The following is a 15,092-nucleotide window of genomic DNA, read 5'->3' as shown; positions in this document are numbered from 1 at the left end:
GTTGATGGAGAATAATTTGCCACATTCAATGGCGAGAAGAAATCTGTGCAGCAGATTCTTCTTGTAGAGCTGTTTTACAGCTTGAATGATGCCTTGGTCCAAGGGCTGGGCAATCGCTGTTGTGTTGGGGGGCAGAAACGCCAGCTTCACAGCCGTCAGGTTGTCTAGGGCGACGTGCGCCGAAGCATTGTCTAAAATAATAAGAACTCTTCTGTTCTTAGCCGCAAAGCGACGATCGATGAGGCGCACGTACTCCTCAAAGAGTTTTGCCGTCATCCATGCTTTGGTGTTGCTGGGATATATGACCCCTGATGGCAACTGGGTGCCTTTGAAACATCTAGGCTTTGCCGACTTTCCAATCTCGAGGAGCGGAGTTTTGTCGGTTCCAGTCATGTTTACGCAAAACGCCACTGATATTCTGTCTTTTGCATGCTTGCCGCCGGTGCAGGTCTCGCCTTTGAACACGAGCGTTTCGTCTGGTAGCAGCTTAAAGAATAGTGCCAATTCATCCATATTAAAGATGTCATTAGGTGCGTAGTCTTCCAAGATGTTTTTCAGCTGACCATTTTGCCACTGCTTCGCCCCATCTACGTCAGCAGCAGCACCTTCTCCCGAAACAGTCCTCGTGGTAATGCCGTGCCTCGCCTTAAATCTGGCCAGCCAGCCATTGCTGCACACGAAGTTGTCATGGTTGAGCTGCGAGACAAAAACCAGGGCCTTCTCCACGAGCAGGGGTCCGCTGATAGGCAGATTTTTTGACCGTGCAGCTTTTAGCCACTTCACCAGCGCCTCCTCTACATCCGAAAATGCCGAACCGCATAGCCGGCACCTTTTTACAGTTGCAGCAGCACTGCCAAGTAACTTCTCTTTGGAATTCCAAATTCCACACACCGTGGTTAACGGCAGGTCCTTTTCGCGTGCCAGCGCAGATTTTTTTCGTGCCACTTTCAATAGCACGAATTATGTCCAATTTCTCCTCTATTTTCAGCACTCGATGCTTTTGTCCCTGCTTCGGAATGACGCAAGTACGAAGCAGCACAAGCACACATACACAACACGTGAAAAATGACGCGAGAGCTGTACGGCACGGATCAACCAGAGAACACCTATGCACGGCGCCAAAGGAACAAAGAAAGCAAAGCAAGCGCATACTGTGTTTGTGCAAAGCACCATCGCGTGGACAACACCAGAATCCTAGCCGGCCGAGTGCTTCTTGTTGCAGAAAAATTCAAGAGATGGCGCTCACCAACACAGCCGCCATCATCATCAACACAAACAAGCGAGGCGTGTTTCGATCTCTGGGGCTTGCTGTTCTGTGGGGACGCCTAGTGGGGGACGACATGCCGCGGCGAGGGCGCAACGAAAATTGGAAAAACTGCTTATTAACCTATACATACACGATAAGCTGGTACGGCTTATGCGTATACAAAATGCATTATGTTCAATGGCCGCCGAGTCGGAGATTTGACTTCACTACTTTTAAAACGAAACTACTGTTTACGCGGGTACGGTTTAACGAGGTTTCACTGTACTATAAGTGTGACCCATGGAAGGAACTTGGTGATAAGAATGCAAGTGAGGCGCGAAACATCGACTTTTTTCTTGTAAAGCACCAAAAAAAAAAAATTGTTTTTTTTTTTCTCTCGCAACCTCGGTTGGCATCCCTCTTGTTTCAACTAAAGCCCATTAATATTGCTGTCACACGATCACTACGGCTAACCACAGGTTCAGGTATCTACATAGTAGACATAACCGCAGCTAGTCTCTTTAACTGTGGGTATTGCAGCCCCGCCGCGGTGGTCTAGTGGCTAAGGTACTCGGCTGCTGACCCGCAGGTCGCGGGTTCAAATCCCGGCTGCGGGGGCTGCATTTCCGATGGAGGCGGAAATGTTGTAGGCCCGTGTGCTCAGATTTGGGTGCACGTTAAAGAACCCCAGGTGGTCGAAATTTCCGGAGCCCTCCACTACGGCGTCTCTCATAATCATATGGTGGTTTTGGGACGTTAAACCCCACATCAATCTGTGGGTATTGCAAGTGGGTGATTTCACGAGAGATCAACAGGACATGTTAGATTTGATTGAGCATTTCATATTTTGTGCAAATATCACCCAGTAGCTCAAAAAGGAACTCGTTTTGTTCTTGCTGCATAATTTACAAAGTGAAAAACGTTTAACATTTTCAACACGAAGGGACTAATTTTATCATCTGTCATTCTTAAAAGTTCATGATAATGTAACACACAGTTATTACCATTACAAAGACATCTTGTGCAAAAGATATATGCACAACAATGAGTGAAGGAACATTGTTTAAAACTTGTAGAGTGAAAGACACTATTTCTCAAAAGTGCCTAGATATGCGACACTTATGTTAGTTGCTACATAATAGTTACTACAAAGTTGATGACACTTATCAACTTTGTTTTGAGAACAAGCTTTGCTTCCTTTTCTTTACAATGGCAGCTAAGTTTTTTTTACTGAACTCCCGAGCCAGCGAGGCTGATGTTTAACACCCTCACATAAACGCTGGCAAATTTTTGCGGTACATATAGAGGTTAAAGTGAATAAAAAATTTTTTTGCACAGATATTTTTTTCTGTGACTAGGCCGTAAAGCATTTCTTTACTCCTACAAAAAAACGCCCCGCCGCGGTGGTCTAGTGGCTAAGGTACTCGGCTGCTGACCCGCAGGTCGCGGGATCGAATCCCGGCTGTGGCGGCTGCATTTCCGATGGAGGCGGAAATGTTGTAGGCCTGTGGGCTCAGATTTGGGTGCACGTTAAAGAACACCAGGTGGTCGAAATTTCCGGAGCCCTCCACTACGGCGTCTCTCATAATCATATCGTGGATTTGGGACGTTAAACCCCAAAAAATCAAATTACTCCTACAAAATTGGCGCATATAGTTTGATAGTACTAGCACGCTCCAGAATGGGACGTTTCCACTGAGGTAGTCTGCGCATGCATGGCATCATCGATGGGGCACTTGCCGGGATTTTTGGTGGCCAAAATGCAACGACAGGTGCGAACCAAGGGACATATGATGTCACAAACATGCAAATGTCCTCCCCTCCCTCCTTCCAAAAAAAAAAAAAAAAAAAGCTGCCTGCACAGGCCTCCACGATTGCCTACTGGTGCGGGGCGGGCTATTTCGAAGGCCAAAGGCCACTAGTTTCGATTTGACAATCATCGAGGTGCCGTTGAAACCCATAAAAGGCTGATCACTGTAAATTTCTTGAGAGTTCAGCAATGCTTTTTTTTGCGGATAGCATGGATGATTAAATCTCGTATTGTGTGTAATGTCGCATTGAGAAAAATGGTTTCACCATGCCACAGAGCTGGAAGCCATTGCTTGTAACTTTATGCCACTGTAACATTGCTTAAGTCTGGTACATTAGTGCAAATGATTCTCATTCCTTAAAACTGTGGGTGTGCATTTCATATTCTTAGTGGCTCTTCCTCTGCCATCTTGAATTTTGCTCTATGACCGAGCAAGGGGCCTCCAAATCTTGTTGAATTATCTTTCACGGTAGAAGGGGGAGACACTTGCTTGGGGTTTTATGGTAGTGCAAGTCTTACTGCATGCTCTGTATGGTCTGGGCGCCCTTGAAGAGAGGCATATCAACTACTAGTGCTCAGCAGTAGTAGATACACCTATGGTAATTTCAACATAGCTGCTTTTTAAGTGTTTGCACATGTTAAAAGGTAAGGATGCATGACCTTAGCTAATAGCCAATTTTTTTTCTTTTGCAGGGTACACAGGCTAATGGACCAGGCAGCTTAGGCCCTCCGCCAGGTGCTGGCTATGGTGCTCCACCCGGTGCTTCAATGCCTCCTGGCCATCCCACGATGACGGCACCACCACCACCGCCGCAACAGCAGCAGCAGCAACGGAAACTTGACCCTGATCAGATGCCGAGTCCAGTGAGTGCGCAACTTTAAAAAGATCCCTCTACCTACTGGCTTGGTTGCTGCCTATGATTAGCATTCATTAGTTGAGTGCCACAGTGGTCGTGTATTAGCAAGGTTTTGCCTTGGGTGGTGCAAACCAGTGTCGCATCGCGGTGGCGTAGGGTGTCGATGTGCTCTGGTGTAGTTTGGGGGGGGGGGGGGGGGGCAGTGCCATTGTGCTCGAGGGGGCAAGTGCCCCTTTTGCACTCTCCTGCTGATGCCCATGATAGTAATTACCACTGTTTCAGGAAATTGCATCTTTCTGGTAAGTCATGTTCTGCAGGGGAGTTGATTGGTGGGCTAGTTGGTATAGACTCGTTATGACAACTTGGTAGCGCAAAGCTACTTTTTACTTTGTTCTGTTTGTTTGATCTGCCAAGTTGCCATAATGAAAGTAATCTTCTGAAGACTTGTAATAAGTGCATGCGGCATCATGGACTTGATGTACGACATGTAAACAGTGGCACATCTCGTTGAAGCAAAGAGCTTGCTATTGTAGTGTGCAGCCATTGCCTTCCCCTGCCACGGTGGTCTGGTGGCTAAGGTACTCTGCTGCTGACCGACAGGTCGCGGGATCGAATCCCGGCTGCGGCGGCTGCATTTTCAATGGAGGCGAAAATGCTGTAGGCCCGTGTGCTCAGATTTGGGTGCACGTAAAAGAACCCCAGGTGGTCTAAATTTATGGAGCCCCTTCACTACGGCATCTCCCATAATCATTGGTGGTTTTGGGTTGTTAAACCCCACATATCAATCGAGAGGTACTAAGCTGTGAAAGCACCTATTTAGGTGCATATCAGCTCGCGTGTAATCCTCTGTAAAGGGTTCTCACTGCAGTTATGAGTTGGTAAGCCGTAAAAACATCTATTCAAGGAAAATCTGCACTGCCTCGAAGCCCACCTAATGGTTAACTGAACGTAGTGTGCTCGCACCAATTTATGATTTTTTAAGTTTAAGAGCTTGTTTTAATGGCTTATATGCTCTAAGTATACTAAATTTTAAAATGTAGCGTATTTTATAGCCTATCACTTTCATTCTGCCAAAAGTCAAATCCTGCTACCATTCAAAGTTATTTCCACTTCCTTTGGACCAAAAATAATGTAATTTGCACAGGTTTGTTTTTGCACAGCTTTTAGAAAATATTGGGAAGGTTAGTTGGGTCATGACAAGGTTGACAGCTGGGCTAGTTGGTATGGTTCCATATGATCAAAATCGGTGCAAACTACAAAACAAGAAGTAGACATTTACAATACTTTGTAAGGGTTGAAACTACTGCTTCGCTTGTAGTTTGTGTTGGAATAAATAATATGGGCCATGACAAGTATGCCTTTCTTTAAATTATATGTGATATATGCTATTTGAATTTGATTCAAATTTAGACAACCGAAATCACTACATACACTTTAACCTCATTAAAACAGAGTTGTATCTTACAAAAAAATAGGTTCGTTATATCCGACTATTTATTATAAAGGTCATTCCTAACACTGTATTTATTGCAACACTAGTTTTTGTTTACTTTGTTATAACCAATGTTTCGTTATATTCATGTTTGTTATATTGAGGTGTGAGTGTATTTGCTTTGAATGCACTTTGAACCTTAAAATTCTCACAAGCCAGTGATGTGAAATATTGTCTTATGCCAGTTTAATGCTTGTTGACCATTTTGTGGCCGATTAGCTAAGTATCTAAAGATGCCATTCGTACATTCCATAGAAATTGTGTACAGGCATCCTTCTATACTTAATTTCTGAGTTGTTTTTAGGTTTAGATGTAATGCTTCGTGAACCACCTTCAATGAGAATGATATTTTAATTAGGATTGTGTAAATGTATGAAATTTGTGATACAAATTGAATGAGTCATGCTATTCATTTTTTTTTAATCTATAAAAAATGCATCATTAATTAGAGTCTTGAGGGTTAGAAAAATGGTAGAAGTGAAGGCTCTTCTAAAGGATTCCCCTTCTAGATAATATTATTATAGTACATATTCTGGCATTCATTAATCTGTACACATGAATGTATGATGTAATAGCATGTATGTATGCCAATGTATTCAAGCTCAAGGTCTTGGTAGATCCAACAGAATTCATGTAAGCTTCATACTTGCTACTTAAGAAATGTAAAAATATAGTAGTTTTTTTTTTAATAGAACCTCAACAGACTAAGGAGGGGGTTCAGTTTATCAGGAGTTGCACTTACTGAGACACTAAGCTTAAGAGTAGACAAGGTGCTCCTGTTAGAGAGGCAGATACTTTACTGGCAACATCAGATAGTGCCTGCTACATAATCGCAAGAAACTGTGAAATGTAGTTAGTATATGTACTTAGTTTGCACATCGTTGCTGACAATCTAGCACGATAAATAGTTATTAGCCATGAGACTAAACACTGATTCGGGCTTCTTGTTTATTGTCAGTAGCATTCTTCCATTGTCGAGCACTATTCTCAAAAGTGTGCCATGTCAGAATAATAAAATGCCAATAATATATATTCCTGTTAAAACATAATTGCTGTGGCCAGGAATTGAAGCAGTGGCCTCAAAGCCTGCTAGTAGTTTCTGATGAAAAGGATGGTGTAACTAAACGTTACACCATCCTTTTCATTGTGCTCTAAATCTTTTGTGGCACATATACTTGAACGCGATTGATAAGTGGGTATGTGCCACACTTGACTGTGGGATAGTGTTTCACAATACCTGTTACAGGCATATGCCTATTCATGTCATTCATGTTAGCCATGTTTATCATACTCTCATACCTTTTCTTGCAAAGGAGACATCCATGAGTGCACCCAGATGTAAGCAGCTAAATGGGTGGAAATAGTTGAAGTGCCTTTAGTTCTCTGTGAAATGCTTTTAAAGCTAGTCAGTTTGTGCACCGCTTTGTAAATTTTGATATAAGCCCTTTATTTGAAGGAGGAGCCTTGCGATGGATTTAATAGACAGTTCTGAAAGGTTTCACTGCTCAGTCATTTCTTTCAAATGCCTGTCGTATTTACAAATTTTGTGCGATGTTTTATCTCCAAATAAATGTAGTGTAGGTTATTTCTGCAAAGCTGAGTGCTGTCCTCTTTGTTTTTGTTTTATTTATTTACTGTACCTTATAATACCCGTGCCCCGCCACGGTGGTCTAGTGACTAAGGTTCTGGGCTGCTGACCCGCAGGTGGCGGGATCGAATCCCGGCTGCGGCTGCTGCATGTCTGGTGGAGGTGGAAATGTTGTAGGCCCGTGTGCTCAGATTTGGGTGCACGTTAAAGAACTCCAGGTGGCCGAAATTTTCGGAGCCCTCCACTGTGGTGTCCCTCATAATCTTATGGTGGTTTTGGGACGTTAAACCCTACAAATCAATCAATCATAATACCTGTGCCACACGGGTACAGGAAATGACATTCGGTAGTGAAGGCATTCAGTTCTCGAATGACATTTTTTTTGGGCGGAGTTGCTACACCTTTAAAATGAATGACATCTGACTCAGATGATGTCGATCACACCATCTTCTGTAGTAAGCAATTGTGGAGTAGTAATAGAAAAATAAACGTGCATTTACAAGCTACATATGTCTCCAAGAAGAATTAAATGTTGAAATAGGCATATTACGCTGCTGTTGGATTTCGTTTGTTACGTTTCACGATGTTGCAACCGACTGTGGAGCAACTTAAGTCAAAGCTAGTCAGATCCGCAGCATAAAAAGAAAATGGTGCCTGTCCCATTTATTTACAGTGTCTGCCAGTTGAAGATGAGTTTTCAAGCACTTGTTTAAGTGATTAGTATAAATAAAATGCTCAAGAAGTTTCCTTCCAGTCAAATTAAATGTTGTTTTATATAATTACTTGATCAGCTGTGCCGTCGAGAGTACGCATTTCTCAGTCGAATGAGTTCTGGCGGCGGTATTAGGTGACGAATGACATTTGGGCGAATGCCATTTCGTTCATTCGTGTCGCACCGGGCGAATGACATTCAATCTGAAGGCATGAGGAAGTAAATGCTATTTTCTTTATCCGTGTGACACGGGTATAAAAGTTATATGATTCACTAACGTGGAATCAGATTTGTTATACAACAGGCGATATGTCTTAAAGTGCTTCTGAAATATTTGGAGGTACAACATATACAGATAGTGTGTCAGGGTAATTTGTGCTATTTGCTATTTGTTCCAGATCCAAGTGATACAAGATGATCGCCACGCCCACGGTGGTCCCTTCTACACAAATAAGAGGGGCCAGGTTCCACCACTGGTCACAACTGACTTTGTTGTGCATGATGAAGGTAGGTTTTGGTTGTATATATATTTTATTTTTGCTGTTTTCATGGAACTTCTAAACTACAGGCATAATTGTGCCCTTTTAATTTCATCAGCACATTTTTATTTTATTAAGACTACCTGACAAGAGGTGCATTTTATAGTAAATGCATCTGTAATGCATATGCTCGTAACTTGAAAATTTTGTTGACATGAGTGTTTAAAGCCTTGTCATCAGTGTGCACAGCTGCCTGAATTCAAAGTACTGCTTATTAGATTATAAGTAGCTTTTTGTTCTATGGCCTCTTGTGACATGATTGTTCTATAATTCAAGCTACAGTGTAGTTTTTTCATGTTTAATAAACCAAAATACTGGTAGAATTTACTCCTGAGCTATGGTATGTTAATCTAATATGGCTACTTCTTCTCTGTGCAGGCATCTGCAGCCCTCGATTTATTCGTTCTACCATCTATAGTGTGCCGTGCACACCAGAGATGCTGAGACAAACAGCTCTTCCGTTTGCCTTGTGCATCAGCCCTTTTGCACGCCAAGCTCCTGGTGAGGTGAGCTGTTGGGCCTTGTGGTGATTATCTTTGACAGATCAGAATCGTCATGCGAAGAGAATGAATCGTTCTTACAGCTGTCACAGAGTCTAAATAGCTCTTCATAGCACTGTTCTGGTTGTAAAGAAAACCTTGAATGAATGTTTGGAACAAGACCCCATAGGTCTATTATATTATTTAAACCTAAATCTTTTAAGTTTACCTATACTTTTATTTCCAGTTTTAATCAAAGCATATTTATTGCATCTTTGTTCTTTATTTTTAGCAGTACATACTCCTTCTGCTGTCAAATTATAGCATGTTGTTCAGCTTTGGCTGGTAAATTACTGTCTAGTACTCATAAATGTAAAACATTTCACTGTCCTCTATCAACACAGCCTTGTATGGATCTGCCTGAGCAGTACATGTCAATCTCTGCAGAGTGCCCTGCCACTGAGTGATTTTGGGGAAGAAGGTCCTGTGCGGTGCAATCGGTGCAAGGCCTACATGTGTCCGCTGATGCAGTTCATAGATGGTGGACGCCGTTTTCAGTGTGTCTTCTGCAAAGCTACCACTGAGGGTAAGAATGTCCAAGCTCGCTAATCACTGCCTCTTTGTGTAAGCCTTAATTTGAGATCTAGTGTAAAAGCTTCTTTCTTTGATATGCAGTCAAGCCTGTTTATAATGAACTAAAAAGTGCTACGAGAAGTGGTTATTATATCAGTAGTGCATCGTGTACGAGTCTAAACGAGAGTACTTGCCCCGCCACGATGGTCTAGTGGCTAAGGTACTCGGCTGCTGACCCGCAAGTCACGGGATCAAATCCCGGCTGTGGCGGCTGCATTTCGGATGGAGGCGGAAGTGTTGTAGGCCCGTGTACTCAAATTTGGGTGCACGTTAAAGAACCCCAGGTGGCCGAAATTTCTGGAGCCTTTCTCTACGGCATCTCTCATAATCATATGATGGTTTTGGGACGTGAAACCCCACAAATCAATCAATCAAAGCGAGTACATATCGCAGCCCTGCAGTGTTTTTTTATGTGCATTTTTTATTGCAGTGCTAACAACCCCTTCGGTGACAAGTTGAGCACTCTCTCATTTTGAAGCGACAACCGCTGCATGCTCAAAAGTGCATTAAAACTGCTTTTGCAATCAACTGATACCGCTTTTTAAAGTGCGGCACCACCGCGTGAAAGCAATTGTTCCTGGCTAGTTGCGTGCAGCACGCCGCCTACTCTGCTCACCTAGTCATTGCAGAGGTGCTTGCTGTATACCATTCGTCGTGCCTGCTTCACTCTGGAACATGCACGAGTGTGCTGTGTAGCTTGGTCATTCAACATGGCAAAGACATACATTTTGGAAGGAACGTGAGCTCAACGTCTCCGCAGTGCTCTAGCGGTCCTGCACGACAAGCCATGGTGCATTTGGAATGTTGCCATATATAACACATGCAGTCTGTGCTTGCTGCCAATGCGTCAACACTAGAGACCGGATTATAGGCAAATGCCTATTTTGTTTCTTGCGTTCCTATCTTGCCATTTTGACATATGAGCACGAATTAGAGGGTAAGAAGAGCTTTCATAGTTCTTATAGTGCCTATAAATGTCTATTTTGGACATTGCTGCCTTAATTCCTATGTCTATAAATGCCCGTTTTCAAAATCGGTGCCTATATATATATATATATATATATACATATATATATATATATATATAACCTAAAATTTTACTCTCAAGTACCGCTGGAGTCTGGTATTCCCGTTGACTGGCAAAATTGAGCATTCGGAACACTATGGGGTGCAACCACTACTCTATCTCACAAAGCCTACAAGGCCTTTCAGTCAATAGGAAGGTCGATATAGCCTCTACACATGTATTTATCCGCCTTGCATCGTCCACTCGGCATATCTCCGGGGTGTGCTCGCTTGCGTAGGGAGCAGGAGGTGCTTCTGTACAGGGGCAGGATGATGAAGAATGAATGTGAAACAGTGGAGTGTCATCAGGGAAAAGTAGAGTAGGTAAAAAAATGATACTCATGTGGTTTTTGTTTTACTTGTCATTTACTTCCTAAATGATTTCTATTAGGTCACATGAGAAATTTTACTTAGACAGTAAAAGTTGTTATACGCCCAATGAAAAGCTTTGTATCACTAGAATTTTTTAATTGGGTCAATACATGCTGCATAAACATGACGTGAGGAGGTGAGCTTGAAACCTTCACCACTCACTCGATGTAGACTTCGCAAGTCAAGTTCCTTCCCTGCCCCATTTGGTATCAGAGCGACACGGAGCAGGAGGATAACACGACGTAGATGCATCTGCACGTCATGCGGGCGTTAGATACATTCGCATAACATGCCTGTGTCAGGCCATGCAAGGGGTGTTCTGTTGTTTTGATGTTTTCAGTATTCTACTGCCCGTTTCTGTGGGATGGATTCCTCTATGCGCCCACGTTTGAAAAGGCTGCCATGGATCACGTATCTTTACCATGATACACAGCATCACACTGCTGGAACTCTTCTAAGGAACGATGTACCGAAAACATGCAAAGCGTTGTGAATGCTGGCACTGGCAGAATACGAGAATGGCGAGAACACCAATGCAAACGAAATGGAGGCAGCTTAGTCTCGCATCTCGCTCAATATGAAGTTGTAAGAATAACGCACATGGATTTTGTCTGTATGTTTTAATATTTCAGTCAATCTTCCCACTTCTATTCAGGCAACAGATTGCACAAATTACACTCGTCGTCTCGAATAGTTTTTGCAGAGTCACGTACTACTTTGACATACGCAGGACCATTCCTTGTGTATACATCACCTCCACCATGTTGGGGTGCACACCCGTGAGATGAAGTTCAAGCGGTGTTCAGTCTGACATTTCATTTCATTAATGTGCGTGTAGCACAGCAAATCTTGGCAGATGAGATCGTGAGCGCCCAGTGCATGCATTCCTTTTGGCTTCTCAGAATTCTCAAACCTGCGTAAGGGCTCTTTGAGTTGTTCAGAGACAGAAGAAAAATTGAGCCTGTGCGGTTAGACCAAGTTAATACTAAGCAAACAACACTTCTGGCCTATTGCACTCTGGCTATTTGCACCTGTGTAGCCCTTCTCAGCGATGCTGAAAAGAGAAAAACGCAGACGCATGTTTATTTGACAGTGGACACCTAACTCACCATGCTGGACTAGAAATGGAGAGACCGTACTCCGCGAACCCTGCGGTGTAATAAATGCATGGCTATGCTAAACCATTAGCACCTCTGTACCATTATGTATAAACTAAAGCATTTCTGTTTGGTTGTATTTATTCGAAAATTAAAATTTTGTCGAAGTTTATTGTGCCTATATTTATGATTCTGGGAGCCGAAAACAGTGTTTTGCCCACCTACTTTTGGTGCCTAAAACCCGGTTGTTTAGTGCCTGTAAATCTGGCCTCTAATCAACACCTCTCTGGGCTCTTGCTGTTCAGCACCAATGTGCTACTTTCTTTCTACAGAGTTACCTGTACTTTAAAGCGATCTCACACCATGCAGTCGCGGTGGAGAACTTGCAAATTGCAGCATGGCACCTTGTACCTCCGTCAGTCCACACAGTTTACACCATAAGTGCAGCTGAGCAGACAGCTGCATTTAACTACAATAAGGTGTTGTCAATGATCAGTCGTCATGGTACTTTCCTTGGCGGCTGCCACCTTTCCTTTGCTCTTTTTAGGTGTTTTGCTATCACACAGAAGTTGGAATCATTTATTGGTCTCTGTCATTACTGAAAATACAGACTACTTTTCGCCAGCGCATTGTGGCGTAGACGAATTGAAGGGTGCAGTGGCCTCTCAAAACTTATCACAGTTATTGCTTGTTGCATTTATGGTTTCTAGTGTTAGACAGAATTCTTTGGCTTACCGTAGGCAGTCATAGCTGCAGAGAACAGAGCCGTAAAATGTTGCGTTGCAAAAGCTGACAGCAAAGCCTCATGCCGCCTTCTATTTCTTTTTCTTTTCTTTTTCTCACTGCAATTCCATCACTGAGAAAATGCCTGAAAAGTGGGCAGGTTGTTTAGTAATGATCACAACTAGGGCTGCAGAAGTTGAGTCTTTCCTCTCCTCATCCTCTCCTCCTCCTCAGTGAGCGATGTACCTTGCTCGCAGCATAGAAAATCTGTGTGTGCTGCTTGCCATTCCATGATATCTTTGTCGCAAGTAAACTTGAGTGGGGCACACGCCAATGTGCACCTCTCTCACTTTAGAAGGCCTGATCCAACTTTGTTTTCCACTTCATATATGCCACATTTCTATCGCGACCATGTCTGAAGTGTTTGTTGTAAAACTAGGAGGCTTTGAAAAATGTTTGCTGTACGTGGATGCTTTTTCAATGGGTAGCGTAAGAAAATTTCAATTGCACCGAAGTATGGTCGTTATACGCAATGGATTATCATATCTGGGATTGTTATAAATGGGTTTGACTGTATGGTTTGTTAAAGTATGGTCGTTATACGCAATGGATTATCATATCTGGGATTGTTATAAAGGGGTTTAACTGTATGGTTTGTTATTATTTTCTGGTGAGGTGGTGGTGATATTGATGTTGAACACAATTAACGCAGGAGAATAGTAGCTTCAAATGCATAATTAGCTTTCTATATTTCAAAGCTTGGAATTACTTATTAACGCCCCGCCGCGGTGGTCTAGTGGTTAAGGTACTTGGCTGCTGACCAGCAGGTCACGGGATCGAATCCCGGCTGCGGCGGCTGCATTTCCCATGGAGGCAGAAATGTTGTAGGTCTGTGTGCTCAGATTTAGGTGTACGTTAAAGAACCCCAGGTAGTCGAAATTTCCGGAGCCCTCCACTACGGCATCTCTCATAATCATGTGGTGGTTTTGAGATGTTAAACCTCGCATATCAATCAATCGAATTACTTATTAACACAATTTTAACATTTCAGCTTGGGACAAATGAAATGAGGCTGGATTTAGGTATGTGGCTTGATTGATGTTCATTTAAAATTGGAGCTGAGCACATTAGAAAACAAATATGTAACAGCAAATCCTTAATCGTTTGTTCTGGACAAATGTAACTTACTCTTTGATAAACACTCCTTGAAGGAACACTATTGCACTATCGGCGTCAAATGAAACTTGAACAGCGGCAAGCATTTGCAGTGGTATTGCGCATGCTGTTATCACCATTGGCAGGTACATGCACCCAGTTTGGCAGCAGCGTGCATATGCGTGCATGTCTCTGGTGATAACTGGAAGGTGCACTATATATCATTGCAAATGCTTTCCGCTGTTCGGTTCTCGTTCGACGCTGATAGTACATATGCATTAATCTAGCTTATGCATTTGTTCCACTCTCTTTCCTGAAACCAAGCAAAGTACTTGAGAAATTAAGTTTAATAATTAGGGCATATCCCATATTATAAATTACTTCTGATTTTCTGGTAAGCTTCAGATGCATAATAAATGGGAAGGTAAAGTGGAAGAGCAGAGCCTGCCACTGGCTGAGTCCAAACCTGTGGCAATCTCTGCCTAGCACCTAGAGTATTTTATCAATTGGTTTATGTTGCTGTCTGTCCCTCTGTCCACTTTCTTGAATATTTGTATATTGTAGCAGTATTCGTTTAGTATATCCCTGATAGTGTTCTCCAGTGGTAGTCACAACTGCAGTGGCAGATTTAGAGCATCCTTTATGGCATCATGCAGCGATGCTCCCAGTTGCACCAAAGTGCCCTGGCAACTACATCCTGCTGCATTTCCTCAAAATTTGTTGATTCTGCGCAAACCTGTGATAAAGGGTATTTTTCGACTTTCAAAACAAAATTAACTACTTGCAGTTTTTCTATCAAAAGTGACATTACGGTACTCTCTGCATATGGTGCAAAGCCAAGATAAACTTAGCAAAAGGTCTATGTGCGATGTCACGAACTAGGACCATGAAATCATCCCAAAAGATGAATTCATGCTGTTTTTATCCCGCTCAAGTGGTCAAATCACCACAGCCACGGCCGAAATAGTTTCAGTTCCTCCCAGTAGATTTATATCAGGCATTTTGGTGCACAGCCAGGCTCTCGTGAATTCATCGGGACTTGCCACGAACCCCATAACCACATCCAAACAACCCGTTGCAAATTTACATCTCGTGATGAGTGCTTCTGATACCAGGAAAGCGTGGATTGAATTGTCTCGCATGTAGCGTTTGGAAACGATGACTCAGCAGACAGAAAAGTCGACGACTCGTTCGAACGATTAGGACTTCGCTGATGCTTCTGTGCCTCGTAACAATGCAAAATCTCTGCTGACAAGCAGCCTTTGCTGCCGTGTGAAGCTGATCGTTTTCAGTTGTGTGCAGCACGTTGCTAACTCAGTTGGCA

At 42.9% G+C, this 15,092-nt stretch overlaps 1 protein-coding gene across 3 annotated transcripts in view; it reads left to right on the top strand.

Annotated features, from left to right (window-relative positions):
- Sec24CD (COPII coat complex component secretory 24CD) overlaps positions 1–15,092 on the top strand; it is a 104,512-nt gene that overhangs the window by 19,942 nt on the left and 69,478 nt on the right. For all 3 annotated transcript variants that reach the window (XM_075878413.1, XM_075878412.1, XM_075878414.1), the window contains exons 5-8: positions 3,750–3,920; positions 8,104–8,212; positions 8,623–8,750; positions 9,171–9,309. In XM_075878413.1, the coding sequence (XP_075734528.1) occupies positions 3,750–3,920; positions 8,104–8,212; positions 8,623–8,750; positions 9,171–9,309 (547 nt within the window). The remainder of the gene's footprint in view (positions 1–3,749; positions 3,921–8,103; positions 8,213–8,622; positions 8,751–9,170; positions 9,310–15,092) is intronic.

Source organism: Rhipicephalus microplus, chromosome X, assembly GCF_043290135.1.
Source record: "Rhipicephalus microplus isolate Deutch F79 chromosome X, USDA_Rmic, whole genome shotgun sequence".
NCBI lineage: Eukaryota > Metazoa > Arthropoda > Arachnida > Ixodida > Ixodidae > Rhipicephalus > Rhipicephalus microplus.
The sequence above is the reverse complement of the archived record's forward strand: the minus strand, read 5'-3'. Positions and strand labels throughout refer to the sequence as shown.